The 14911-nt window shown below is 45.4% G+C and overlaps 1 protein-coding gene across 4 annotated transcripts in view; it reads right to left on the reverse strand.

Annotated features, from left to right (window-relative positions):
* The window catches only part of crtac1b (cartilage acidic protein 1b), a 432025-nt gene that overhangs the window by 264834 nt on the left and 152280 nt on the right, over positions 1–14911 (reverse strand). For all 4 annotated transcript variants that reach the window (XM_060842222.1, XM_060842221.1, XM_060842219.1 and 1 more), the window contains exon 5: positions 13982–14138. In XM_060842222.1, coding sequence (XP_060698205.1) covers positions 13982–14138 — 157 coding nt within the window. The remainder of the gene's footprint in view (positions 1–13981; positions 14139–14911) is intronic.

Genomic DNA, 14911 nt, shown 5'->3' on the forward strand with positions numbered 1-14911 from the left:
GGGGAGAGAGCAGAGGTGTGGTATTTAGAAGGCACCCTCCTTCTTTATGTCAGATCTCTTGATGGGGATTTGCATTAGCGTCTAATCCCAGAAGCCAACAGGAAACAGCTGGTGGAAGAGCACCTCACCTTTTGCCACTTTACAGCCAAGATCAAATTTGACAACTTCAGAGCATGGCTTTTGACTCCATTTTGATTACCGCCCTCTGGAACCCTCTCCTCCCACCTCAGCTTGTTTGCAAAGGGTTTGCTGGCAGTTAAACTACCCACCCTTCAACTGTATCACTTCTCTGCTACTATTAGCATTTCCCTAATGGACCATTGATATTACAGTAATCATGGAGATTTACAAACAACAAAGATATTAGTATGACGAAAAATAGTTTGGGCAATTCATGTTGGCTCAGTGGTGAGCACTGCTGCCTCTCAACACCAGGCGGGTTCAATTCCAGCCTCGGGCGACTATCTGTGTGGTGTTTGCATTCTCCCTGTGTCTGCGTGGGTTTCCTTTGGGTGCTCCGGTTTCCTCCCACAGAACAAGATCAGGTCAGGTGAATTGGCCATGCTAAGTTGCCCATAGTGTCAGGTGCATTAGTCAGAGGGAAATGGGTCTGGGTGAGTTACTCTCCAGAGGGTCGGTGTGGACTTGTTGGGCCGAAGGGCCTGTTTCCACACTGTAGGGAATCTAATCAAATCTAAAAAAAATCCTAATTATCATTAATACTGATTTCCAGACCCTATACTGCAGAGGACAAAATCTGGGAATGCTTTCTAGATCACTAGGCTGAGGAACCAACTAGAGAAAGTCCTATTTTGGATTTAGCATTTTGTAATGAGAAAAGGTTAATCAATATTCCAGTAGAGGAGACTCTAGGGAAGAGTGACCATAATGTGGAAACATGTTAAATTAATTTTGAAAGTGATGTTATGCAATTCGAAACATATATCTCAAATCTAAAAGGAAATTTTCAAGGCACAAGGGGGCAAATTGGCTGTAGCAGATCGGGAAACCATATGAGAAGCTACAATGGTAAACTGGCACTGTCAAGCTTTTAAAGAATTAGCAAACAGTTTACAACAACTCAAATTCCTTTGAAGCATAAAACCCAACAGGAAAGGAACACCAACCATGGCTATTAAGGGAGGCTAAGTATCTTATTAGATCAAGGGAGAAGGAATGCTCCTAAAAATAAAAGGAAGTAAGCTTGAGAATTAGGAACATTGTAGAATTCAAGGCTGTTACTGTTGCTCATCTCCACCTTCTGTTGAACTGAATGGCTTCCTAGACCATTTGAGATGGCATTTAAGAGTCGACTGCGTCACTGTGGATTCAGAGCCATATGTAAGCCAGACAAGAATGGCATGTTTTCTTCCCATAAGAAAGTAAGTTAATGGGATGGGATTTTTAGGCACTCAATGATAGTCTCGTGGCCACCATCATGGAGACAAGCTCTCTCTTCAAGATGTTATTTGTTCAATTTAAATTGCATCAGTGACCAAGGAGGGGATTGAACCCCTGTCCCCCAGAACTAGTCCAGCGACATTACCACTACATCATTTTTGTCCGCTATTATAATCAGACAGGTCAGACATTTAAAGCTGAAGGAACAAAGTGAACAGGATTAATTCAAGAGTAAGCAGAAAATCAGTGGCAATGTTATCCTTGGAAGTGTAAATAGCATACTCTTCTAAAAAAAAGTCTTTTTTTTGTTTGTATTTTAACTATGTTGCAAGAAGTAAGTGTGTTTTGCTTAAAACCTTGCATTTTAACCAATCAAATCACACCTGGGAGACCACGCGTTACACATCTCGCTGAATGGCAGTATGAACTCGATGGGCCGAATGGCCTGCATTTGCTCCTAATTTTTATATTCAAATGATGTACTTTCAAACAACACCCAGAAGTGAAAAAAAAATATTTGAACAGTAAAGGCACTTCAAATGTCACAACAAACAACCTTCCCAGAACATGAGGAAAGACTGCCTCAAACACATGAAAAGACAATTCGAGGAGTGACACTGAGATGTTCTTCTGCACACAATAAAAACAAACGCAGGAAATTAACTCCTGAGTACAGTAATAGTGACAAAAACCCCAGCGATAAACAGCACAAAGAGAGGATAAATGATGAGAAACCAATTTCTAGTGGTCACAAAAGGTCAAGAACCCAATGATATAGATATAAGGTGATCGAACAATGAACCGCAGACTGCAAAGGGAAATGTGGTTAGGATTGGCAACATACTGCCTTATGGGTTGATAGTGACTGGAAGGATATATTGACATTGGAGGGAGTACAATATAGATTTACAAGAATGATACTTGAACTTCAGGAGTTAATTATTAAGAGAGATTACAACAAATTTGGCTTGCTTTCTCTGGAATTTTGAAGGGTGAGGGCTGATCTAATTGAAGTCATCAAGATATTAACAGGAAAAGACAGGGTACATAAAGATAAACTATTTCCACTGGATTGAGTTTCTAGAACTGGGGGACATAGTCTGAGAACTAGAGCCAGACCATTCAGGAGGGACGTTAGGAAGCACTTCGACACATAAGAGATTCAGAACTCTCTTCCACAAACAGTGGTGAAAGCTAGGTCAGTTGTTAATTTTGAATCAGACAGATTAAGTTTGTGAAGCAAAGGGATATGGGCCAAAGGTGAGTATATGAAGATAGGCTGTGGATCAACTATGATCTCACTGAATGGCGGGACAGGCTGGAGGGCCCGAATGGCAGAACAGGCTGGAGGGCCTGATTGGTGGAACAGGCTGGAGGGCCTGAATGGCGGACTCCTGTTCCAATGTTCCTATGGCAGATTCAATAGGAGCTTTCAAAAGGGAATTTGAGAAATATTTGAATGGGGACAAATTACAGGGATATGGGGAAAGAAATGGACAGTGGGACTAGCCGAAAGAACTGGTGCAGTCAATTTGATGGACTGAATGGCCACCATTTGTGCAGAGTTTCATATTATTCAATGATATAGGGCAAATGAGCCAAGGCAGGCCAATGGCCATCATCTCCTTATATCTTGTGGGCAAAACTATCTCTAGTATGGTACAAGATTCTTTGATTCTCTGGGAAGCTAAGGGGGGAGTGTTGGAACCTTTGGCCTTGATCTTTGAGTCATCATTGTCTACAGGTTTAGTACCAGAGGACTGGAGGATTGCAAATGTTGTGCCCTTGTTCAAGAAGGGCAGTAGAGATGACCCAGGTAATTATAGACCAGTGAACCTTACGTCTGTTGTAGAAAAAGTTTTGGAAAGGGTTATGAGAGATAGGATTTATAATCATCTAGCAGGCAACAATTTGATTGCAGATAGTCAACATGGTTTTGTTAAGGGCAGATCATGTCTCACAAACCTCACTGAGTTTTTTGAGAAGGTGACCAAGCACGTGGATGAAGGTAGGGCAGTTGACGTTGTGTACATGGAGTTCAGCAATACCTTTGATAAGGTTCCACATGGTAGGCTATTGGAGAAAATGCAGAGGCATGGGATTGAGGGTGATTTAGCAGTTTGGATTAAAAACTGGCTTTCTGTAAGAAGGCTGCGAGTGGTGGGTGATGGAAAATATTCAGCCTGGAGTTCAGTTACTAGTGGTGTGCCACAAGGATCTGTTTTGAAATCACTGCTGTTTGTCATTTTTATAAATGACTTAGACGCAGGCATAGGTGGATGGATTAGTAAATTTGCAGATGACACTAAAGTCAGTGGAGTAGTGGACAGTGTGGAAGAATGTTACAGGTTGCAGGGGGACTTGGATAAACTGCAGAATTGGGCTGAGAGGTGGCAAATGGAGTTCAATGCAGCTAAATGTGAGGTGATGCACTTTGGGAAGAATAACAGGAAGACAGAGTACTGGGTCAATGGAAAGATTCTTGGTAGCGTGGATGTGCAGAGGGATCTTGGAGTCCCTGTACATAGATCCCTGAAAGTCACCACCCAGGTTGATAGTGCTGTTAAGAAGGCATATGGTGGGATTATTGGAAGTGGGATTGAGTTCCGGAGACGTCACGTCATGCTGCAACTTTACAAAATGCTAGCGCGGCCGCACTTAGAATACTGTGTGCAGTTCTGGTCGCCCCATTACAGGAAGGATGTGGAAGCATTGGCAAAGGTGCAGAGGAGATTTACCAGGATGTTGCCTGGTCTGGAGGGAAGGTCTTATGAGGAAAGGCTGAGAGACTTGGATTTGTTCTCATTGGAAAGAAGAAGGTTAATGAGAATTTGATAGACATACAAGATGATCAGAGGATTAGATAGGGTAGACAGTGAAAGCCTTTTTCCTAGGATGATGTCATCAGCTTGTACGAGGGGGCATAACTACAAATTGAGGGGAGATAGATTTAAGACTGATGTCAGAGGCAGGTTCTTTATGCAGAGAGTGGTAAGGGTGTGGAATGCCCTACCTGCTAATGTAGTCAACTCAGCCACATGAGGGAGATTTAAACAATCCTTGGATAAGCACGTGGATGATGATGGGATAATATAGGGGGATGAGCTGAGAATAGATTAGATTACTTACAGTGTGGAAACAGGCCCTTCGGCCCAACAAGTCCACACCGATCCGCCAAAGCGCAACCCACCCATACCCCTACATTTGCCCCTTACCTAACACTACGGGCAATTTAGCATGGCCAATTCACCTGACCCGCACATCTTTGGACTGTGGGAAGAAACCGAAGGACCCGGAGGAAACCCACGCAGACACGGGGAGAACGTGTAAATTCCACACAGTCAGTCGCCTGAGGCGGGAATTGAACCCGGGTCTCTGGCGCTGTGAGGCAGCAGTGCTAACCACTGTGCCACCGTGCTGCCCAACTGTGCCACCGTGCCAAAAATAGTTCACAGGTTGGCGTAACATCGGGGGCTGAAGGGCCTGGTCTGTGCTGTATTATTCTATGTTCTATGTTCTAACACAGGATTGGTATGGTATAACACTGGAGAGCACACACAATCCAGATATAGAGAGTTCCTTCATCTACTCTATGTTTCAAACCCTCACAGAGGGTGTTGCGGAAGGTAATGGTTCTGAAAGGGTTAATGTTGGAGACTGCGTTAAGCTCCACCCAATCAGGTGATGTTATGAGGACTTGGACATGGAAAGCCAAAATGCCGTAAGATTCTTGTAATGATTGGGACAGGGTTGGCCAGGTGGATCTCATTGAGTTTGAGATCCCTGACTCGGGCTGTTAACCTGGCCCAATCAGAGAGCCCTGGCTAACAGTTATTAACAGGACTGTGAGGGCTTCTCCACACTGTAGGGACCGTCTCTGAGCTGGCTGGTCAGAGCCTATGTACTGTGCATGTATAAATAAAGGATGACTTGGTGACGGGATACTGGCCTCTGTGGAGTTATCCCAATCCTGTGATATAAAGACCTGTCTTCACAGGTCTCAGTTTGTAACAATGCCTACCATTTTGAGTCCTAGAGATTTATAGCAGGAAAATAAAGGCCTTTCGGCCCATCACATCCACTCATGTCAAAAACAACGACCTAACTATTCTGATCCCATTTTCCAGCACTTGCTATCATTTAGTAAACTATATTTTGTTTTAGACAAGAACACTTTCTCCTTAAGGCTCTGTATGCTTTTCCTCTACCATAATAAATCAACTAGGCTCTTGAATCCAGTCGAGGTAAGACAATGTTGGCAGTAAATTACTTGATTACAGGTGGAGAGTGGCTGGCATCACAGTGCCTACAACAGAGAATGTTCACCTTTTTTTTCGTCACATCTCTCTAACACAGGTCATTAACCAGCACGATAGTATCACCATAATCCAGAGGAGGTTACATATGAACTGACTCACACCCACTGTCTATGGAGACAGGTTATAAACAGAACAAATCTCCTGCTCATGGCTCAGATGCTCGTCTCTGGACCTGCACTTGGCTTGAAATCCAGCAGCGATTATGCAAGTTGATAGCTGCAGGGACCAGCGTTGTGAGCTTGGTTTATAAATCACTTCTTACTTTAATCGCTTTTTAATTTGATCTTTTCTCTAGCCTGATGCACCGTGAGGGCCTGCGAGATCTCCTGTCAAGATGTCGGCCCTAGGAAATTTGCTCAACATAATTGGAATTGCAGTTGTGCCAGTTTGGAGGAATTTCTCCCCTTCAGACCTGAGCAGCATGATGATGGGTACAGGAGAGTAAACATTGGTTAGTGGGCATTGGGCTGATGGATGCTGGTTAGTGGGCATTGGGCTGATGGATGCTGGTTAGTGGGCATTGGGCTGACGGATGCTGGTTGGTGGGCATTGGACTGACGGATGCTGGTTGTTGAGCATTAAGTTAATTAGAATTAGCATGTACAAGGTTAATGAAAATGAGTAATGGGGGTCATTAGGACTGATTGCCTGCCCCTTTTCCGTGATTATGCTCAGGTGTCTCTGGAGAGGGAGCATGCAGTGTCTACCAACAACCTCGAGCTTTTCAGGGAGAGTGGGCAGTGCAGGGAGTGGAGTGTTTATTTCCCCCTCCAACTCTACTTGGATTTAATCTCTGCCCTTCCCTTCACTGTTTGATCACACAGCATTGCCCTTTGGTGGGAAGGGCACTGCTTGTCACTGGCCACTTGGGTGTTTCCTTTCTTCCTGGTGGTGGGAATTGAAGAAAGATTTGTACACCTTGTGTCTTTCACTGTGTCCTACACCTGCACACACACGACATGGGGGCTGGCAAAAATATAAGCATTACCGCAGTTAGGTGGTAGTGTGGGGGAAAATACAAAATAAAAAAAAACTGGTAATGTGAATTCGTAATCAGTGCTGCATTGATGGGTATAGGTTCATGAGCACGAGATTAATATATGTTGGTTAGTGAGTATTTTTGTTTTTATTCATTCACAGGATATAGGCATTTATGGTCTATCCCCTATTTGTCCAGAGACCAGTTAAGAGTCATAGAGATGTACAGCATGGAAACAGACACTTCAATCCAAATCATCCATGCTGACCAGATATCCCAACCTAACCTAGTTCCATTTGCCAGCATTTGGCCCATACCCCTCCAAACCCTTCCTATTCATATATACATCCAGATGTCTTTTAAATGTTTTAATTGTACCAGCCTCTACCACTTCCTCTGGCAGCTCATTCCATACACGTACCACCCTCTGCGTGAAAAAGTTGCCCTTTAGGTCCCTTTTATATCTTTCCCCTCTCATCTTAAACCTATGCCCTCTAGTTCTGGACTCCCCCAACCCAGGGAAGAAACTTTGTCTATTTATCCTATCCATACCCCTCATGATTTTATTCTATAAGGTCACCCCTCAGCCTCCGACACTCCAGGGAAAACAGCCCCAGCCTGTTCAGCCTCTCGCTGTAGCTCAAATCGTCCAACCCTGGGAACATCCTTGTAAATTTTTTCGGAACCCTTTCAAGTTTCACAACATCTTTCCGATAGGAAGGAGACCAGAATTGAACGCAATATTCCAACAGTGGCCTAACCAATGACCTGTACAGCCACAACATGACCTCCCAACTCCTGTACTCAATACTTGGACCAATAAAGGAAAGCATACTAAACGCTGTCTTCACTATCCTATCTCCCTACGACTCTACTTTCAAAAAGCTATAAACCTGCATTCCAAGGTCTCTTTGTTCAGCAACACTCCCCAGGACCTTACCATTAAGTGTACAGATCCTGCTAAGATTTGTTTTCCCAAAATGCAGCACCTCACCTCAGTCAACCACACTTTTATGGGTCTGGTGTCGCATGTAGGCCAGACCAGGTAAGGATGGCAGTTTCCTTCCCTAAAGGACATTAGTGAACCTGGTGGGCTTTTCTGACAATCGACAATGGATTCATAGTGATCACTAGACTTTTAATTCCAGGTTTTTTAATTGAATTCAAATTCCACCATTTCCACGATGGAATTCGAACCCAGGGCCCCAGAACATTACCTGGGTCTCCAGGTCACTAATCTCATGATGATACCATTAGGCCATATCCTTCCCTCGTTAGTTCGTTGTCATCAGTTAGGCATCGGTTAGTGAGCACTAGATTAATGAACACCAGTCAGTGGGCATTGGTTTGTCAGCTGGGAGAAAATGAGGAGTGCAGATGCTGGTAATCAGGTTGAGAGTGTGGTGCTGGAAAAGCACAGCCAGTCAGGCAGCATCCGAGGAGCAGGAGAGTCGACATTTCAGGCATAAGCCCTTCATCAGGAATGGGGGGGGAGACCCAAAGGGACGGAGATGACCATAACCACACCTACTCCACAGACAGTCTCTGCCCCCACTCCCAACTCAAGCCCAACACCAGGTCCTACAGCCCGACCGTGTTTTTACCATCTGCCCCCAGACCTCCCTCTCACTGAGGATGAACGATCAGTCCCCAGCAAAGACCTCACCTTCGTCCCATTATGCTCCTGGATTAACAAATTCAACACACGTCGATACATTGAATTTTTCTTCCGTCGCCTTCGCTTCCGTGTTTACTTTTTCCATCAGGACTCCCACCCACTCTCACAGGACCCCTTCTCCCGCCTCCAACACACTCCATCCAATTGGACACCCCGTGCTGGTCTGGTACCCGCCCTCAAACCCTGCATCCACACCTCCCCCCCTCACCTACATTCAAGGCTCCAAAAGATCCTTCCACATTCGGCAGAGATTTTCCTGCACATCGATACAACTCATCTACTGTGTCCATTGCTCCCGATGTAGTGTCCTCTCCATTGACGAGACATGATGCCAACTTGTGGAACATTTCATAGAACATCGCTGCAACACCCGCATGAAACAATCCCACTGCCCTGTGGCCGGCCACTTCTACTCCCCCTCCCACTCTCCCGAGGACATGCAAGGCCTGGGCCCCCTCCACCCCAAATCCAAGCCTCTCCATGCCTGGAGAAAGAACACCTCATCTTCTACCTTGGGACCCTGCAACCATACGGCATCAATGTCAATCTCACCAGTTTCCTCATCTCCCCGCCCCTCACCTTATCCCAGATCCAACTCTCCAAGTCATGTTCCTTCCCACCTATCCGGTCCACCCTCCGCTCCTACCTATCACCATCATCACCCACCTTCATCTACCTACTGCATTCCCAGCTACCTTGCCCTCAACCCCACTCCCCTCCCATTTATCTCTGAGCCCCCTTAGTCCTCCCCCACATTCCTGATGAAGAGCTTATGCTCAAAACTTCAACTTTCCTACTCCTAGGATGCTGCCTGACCAGCTGTACTTTTCCAGCACCACACTTTTTGACATTGGTTTGATCAGCACTGGGTTAATGGGCACTAACTGAGTCAAAGAACAAAGAAGAATAAAGAAAATTTACAGCCCAGGAACAGGCCCTTTGGCCCTCCAAGCCTGAGCCGATCCAAATGTACTGTCTAAACCTGTCGCCCAATTCCTAAGCACCTGTATCCCTCTGCTCCCCACCTACTCATGCATCTGTCCAGACACACCTACCTACATCCCTCCTCATTTTACACAGCCCTTTAAATCTATTCCACTATTCAATAAGATAACAGCTGATCATTCAATTTAGCACCTTGTTCCTGCTTCCTCTCGTACACCCATTAATTTCTTGCACCCGAAGAACTACATACGCATTTATTGTGGGCGGCACGGTGGCACAGTGGTTAGCACTGCTGCCTCACAGCACCAGAGACCTGGGTTCAATTCCCGCCTCAGGTGACTGACTGTGCGGAGTTTGCACGTTCTCCCCGTGTCTGCGTGGGTTTCCTCCGGGTGCTCCGGTTTCCTCCCACAGTCACAAAGATGTGCAGGTCAGGTGAATTGGCCATGCTAAATTGCCCGTAGTGTTAGGTAAGGGGCATGGGTATGGGTGGGTTGCGCTTCGGCGGGTCGGTGTGGACTTGTTGGGCCGAAGGGCCTGTTTCCATACTGTAAGTAATCTAATCTAATCAATCTTCGTGTCATCTGCAAACTTGCTGATCATACCAACAGTGCCCTTTTCCAGATCATTTATGTATATCACAAACAACAGTGGCCCCAGCACTGATCCCTCAGTACCTTCTCCAGCAATTTTCCCACTACTGACGTCAAGCTCATTAGTCTGTAGTGACCCGAATATGCCTATTACCTTCTTGTACAGGAGACAACATGAGAAACCTTCCAGTCCTCCGGCATCTCACCTGTGTTTAAGGTCGCCGGTCCCATACTAAGGCTGCAGTGGGGAAGGGCAATACAATTGTTTTGTGGAGCAGCTGAGGGTAGACCCCGCCAGGGAACAGGGTAATTCTGGATTTGGTGATGTGTAATGAAGCAGACTTGATTATGAAGAATAGGCTGAAGAACCTGTGGGTTTCCTCCGGGTGCTCCGGTTTCCTCCCACTACCCAAAAGGTGTGCTGGTTAGGTGAATTGGCTCTGCTAAACTGCCCATAGTGTTCAGAGATATGTGGGTTAGGTGCATTAGTCATGGGCAAATGTCGGGGTATGGGTTTGGGTGGAATACTCTTTGGAGGGTCGATGTGGATTTGTTGGGCTAAAGGGCTTCTTTATACACTGTAGGGATTCTAAGAACGCTCTAGTGGGTAGTGTCCATAACATGATAGGATTCACCTTGCAGTTTGAGAGGGAGAAACTGGAATCAGATGAAATAGTATTCCTCCGGAGTGAAGGGAACTACAAAGACATGAGGGAAGAACTGGCCAAAGTGGACTGGAAAGGGAGCCTTGCAGAGAAAACAGTGGAACAGATGTGGCAGGAGCTTCTGGGGTAATTTGGGAGGCACAGCAGAAATTCATCCCAAGGAAGGGGAAACCTACTAAGAGGAGGATGAGGTAACTGTGGCTGACAGGGGAGATCAGGGACGTTATAATAGCTAAAGAAAACATATACAGTGTGGTGAAGATTAGTGGGGAGCCAGGAGATTGGGAAGCTTTTAAAAACCAGCAGATGATAACAAAAAGACATTAAGGGGGGGAAACAATGGAATGTGAGAGTAAGCTAACTAATAATACAAAAGAAGAGTTTTTTTAGATAGTTAAAAGGTAGGAGAGTGTTAAGAGTGGACATCAGACTGCTGGGTAGTACAACTGGAAAAGTAATAATGAGGGAGAAAGAAATGATGGAGGAGATTGTGGAGGCATGACGGTGATCTTTCAGGAATCACTGGAATCAGGGAGGGTCCCAGAGAACTGGAAAATGGCTAACGTAACACCCCTATTTAAGAAGGAAGGGAGGCAGAAGGCATAAAATTATAGGCCAGTTTGCCTGACTTTGGTTATTTGTAAGATTTTAGAGTCCATTATCAAGAATAAGATTGTAGAGTACTTGGAAGTGCAGGATAAAATAGGGCTGAGTCAGCCCAGCTTTGTCAAAGGAAGGTCATGCCTTACAAATCTGTTAAGATGTTTTGCGGAAATAACAAGCAAGGAGAGCCAGTGGACGTGATCTATTTGGATTTTCAGAAGGCCTTTGACAAGGAACCGCACAGGAAGCTGCTAAATAAGATAAGAGCCCATGCTGTTTGGGGCAAGGTAATGGCATAGATAGAGGATTGGCTGACTGGCAGAAGGCAGAGAGTCGGGGTACACTTGGTACACTTTCAGGATGGCAGCTGGTTTCTTGTGGCATTCCGCAGGGGTCAGTGTTGGGACCACAACTATTCATGTTATACATTAACAATCTGGATGAAGGAGCTGAAGACATTGTTGCTAAGTTTGCAGATGACACAAAATTGGTGGAGGGGCAGGTCGTGTTGAGGAAGCAGGGAGGTTGCAGAAGGACTTGCTCAGGCGAGGTGAGAGGCCAAAGAATCGGCAGATGGAATACAATGTGGGAAAGTGTGAGTTTGGTTGGAAGAATAGTTATCTGGAATATTTTCTAGATGGAGAAAGGCTTTGGAAATCTGAAGCACAAAGGACTTGAAAGTCCTAGTTCAGGATTGTCTTGGGTTAACATATAGGTTCATTTGGCAGTTGGGAAGGCAAATACAGTGCTAGTGCTCAAATCAAGAGGGCTAGAATACAAGAACAGGGATATGCTGCTGAGGCTGTACAAGGCTCTGGTCAGACCACACTTAGAAACTTGTGAGCACTTTTGGCCCCATATCTAAGAAAGGAAGGATTGGCATTGATGGAGGTCGAGAGGAGGTTTACAAGAATGATCCTGGGATGAAGGGCTTGTCACATGATGAGCAATTGAGGTCTGTATGCAGTGGAGTTTAGAAGGATGAAGGGTGCCCTCATTGAACCTTACAGATACTGAGAGTCTTGAATAGAGAGGACGTAGAGAACATGTCTCCACTAGTGAGAGATATTAGGACCCAAGGGCACAGCCTCAGAATGAAGGGACTACTCAGAAGAGGTGAGGAGAAATATCTTCAATCAGAGGTGATGAATATGTAGAACCCATTAGTATAGAAGGTTGTGGAGGCCAAGTCACTGAGTGTATTTAAGACAGGGATATATCGGTTAGTGATTGATTGGGGAATCAAAGATTATGAAAAGAAGGTGGGAGAATGGGGTTGAGAACATATCAGCCATGATCAAATGGTGGAGAAGACTCAATGGGCCAAATGGTCAAATTCTTCTCCTCTGTCTTATGGTCTTATGACTGGAAGCATATCCTGTGATCTAGTCAATTTTTATATCTCACCCAACACCTACAGAAAATTATCTAACTGTACGTTATCTCAATGCTGTGTGCAAATGAACAGTTATGTATCCTACATTACAACAGTCGCGAGACTGAAGCACCTCAGTGCTGTAAAATGCTATTAGGTGACCTGAAGTCATGAGAGGTGTTATATAAGTGAAATTCAGACTTATTGTTACTTCCAGACAAAGGTAGCTGAAAGGGACAAGAGTTGGGCTACTGCTGGCTTCTTCCCAGGCTGAATTGACTGATACTTCCCCTGACTCAGTTCCCACTATTGTATTCCACCCAACCATGCAGACATCCTGGAGTGACATATGGGAATAGACTGATGAGTCACTGGACTGTTTATTTGTGTAAGAGCGAAACATTGCAGCCTCTTGTGTTGAGAGTGTCCGATGAAGAAGATTGGGTTACTTGCTCCCATCGGCAGCCTGTCGGCTGACCTGATGGGAGGGAAATGGAGAGAAAACTATCAGCTGCTGCCAAAATAAATGATAAATGAGCTGTTCATATGAAACCAACAAAGACAGAATGGGCCGAATGGCCTGCTTCTAAGATGTACAAATTCTGTCCTTCTGTGACCCTGAAGAAGGTACAAGTGGTAATTTTTTTTTATTCAAGGGACGTTGGTGTTGCTGACTTGAGCAGCGTTTGCTGTCCATTCTTCATTGCCCTCTAGAAGGTGGTGGTGAGCTGCCTTCCTGAATTGCTATGGTCTTTGGAGTGTAGAATTAACTCACAATGCCCTTTGGGAGGGAATTTCAAGATTTTGACCCAGCAACACTGAAGGAACGGTGATATATTTCCAAACCAGGATGGTGAGTGGCTCGGGAGGGGAACTTGAGAAAGTGGTGGTGTTCCCATGTATATGCTGTCCTTATCCTTCTCGTTGGAAGTGGTCGTGGGCTTGGAGGTTGCTATCTGAGGAGCTTTGTGAATTTCTGCAGTGCATTGTGTAGATAGTACATACTGCTGCTACTGAGCATCGGTAGTGGAGGGAGTGGATGCTTATGGTTTACTTTGTCCTGGATAGGTCAAGCTTCTTGAGTATTGCTGGAGCTGTACCCATCCAGACAAATAGGGAGTATTCCATCACACTCATGATTTGGGCCTTGCAGATGGTGGACAGGCTTTGGGGAGTCAGGAGATGAGCTACACGCAGTCTCTGATCTTAAAGCCACCCTCCTTATTCAGCTGGTCCAGTTGAGTTTCTGGCCAACGGTATCCGAGAAAATAGGATGGGCCAAATCATGACAAGAGGTCTGAAAGCTGATTTCAAAAGAAACAATAAACAATGGAGTATGCTACACAGATTGAACCCATCGCTTCCCCATGTTTTAATATGTCAGTGAATATCAGCCACGCAGACATTAAAGAGAGCTCCTTACCCGTGAACTTGTCAACTCCTGCCTCCTGTGCCACGTTGGAGAGTGCGATGATTCCCAATGACAGATTGCTGGCGGATTCGTCCATTTCTATCAGAGCATGAGGGCCAATTCTGCCACTGGCATAGTTGGCCACGTAGACAGAGTATTTCCCGGAGCCCTGTGTAACACACAAGGTGAGAAAGAGTCAGCGTGCCAGTGATATCACTGAGACATCAGTGTAACTGCAAGCCACATCATTTGATTGATACGTTGTGGCACCAGCACTCTGAACGGAGTTCACTCTAATCCCGAAGGTGTTCAAAGTCCAGCTGGCTTCACAACACATCAGTATTTCTCCTAGTTTCATTTTATCCAGCTCTTGATGAGCTACTACTGCCAAGTAGCATTACAAACAATACATTTCCTGAATGAATTGTATGCTGATATCGAATTGAGGGGTTCAGCTGGTTTATAGCACACAGTAACAATGGGAATATGATGCAGACTGGGAACTATTCCAGCAGTCTGGGGATTTACACCAGCTACTGAAATGCTTCAGTATCTGAGGAGTCGTAAATGATGCTGAACACTGTGCAATCATTGGCGAACATTCCCATTTCTGACCGTATGATGGAGGGAAGGTCATTGGTGAAGCAGCTGAAGATGGTTGGGCTGAGGACACTCCTGCAGAGATGTCCTGGAGTTGAGACGACTGACCTCCAATAACCACAACCATCTTCCTCAGTGTGCCTGTGAGTTCAATGTGCAGAGTGTTTGCTCTCTGGTTCCTATTGACTTCAATTTTTATTGGGGTTCCTTGATATTCTGGCAAATGGTGCCTTAGTGGAAGGGCAGACTCTCTCATAGAATCATCAAATCCTTACAGTGCAGTAGAGGTTATTCAGTCCATCAAGTCTGCACCACCCAGCCGCACCCTCACCCGTAACAATC

The sequence above is a fragment of the Hemiscyllium ocellatum genome, chromosome 22, assembly GCF_020745735.1.
Source record: "Hemiscyllium ocellatum isolate sHemOce1 chromosome 22, sHemOce1.pat.X.cur, whole genome shotgun sequence".
In the NCBI taxonomy this organism is placed as follows: domain Eukaryota; kingdom Metazoa; phylum Chordata; class Chondrichthyes; order Orectolobiformes; family Hemiscylliidae; genus Hemiscyllium; species Hemiscyllium ocellatum.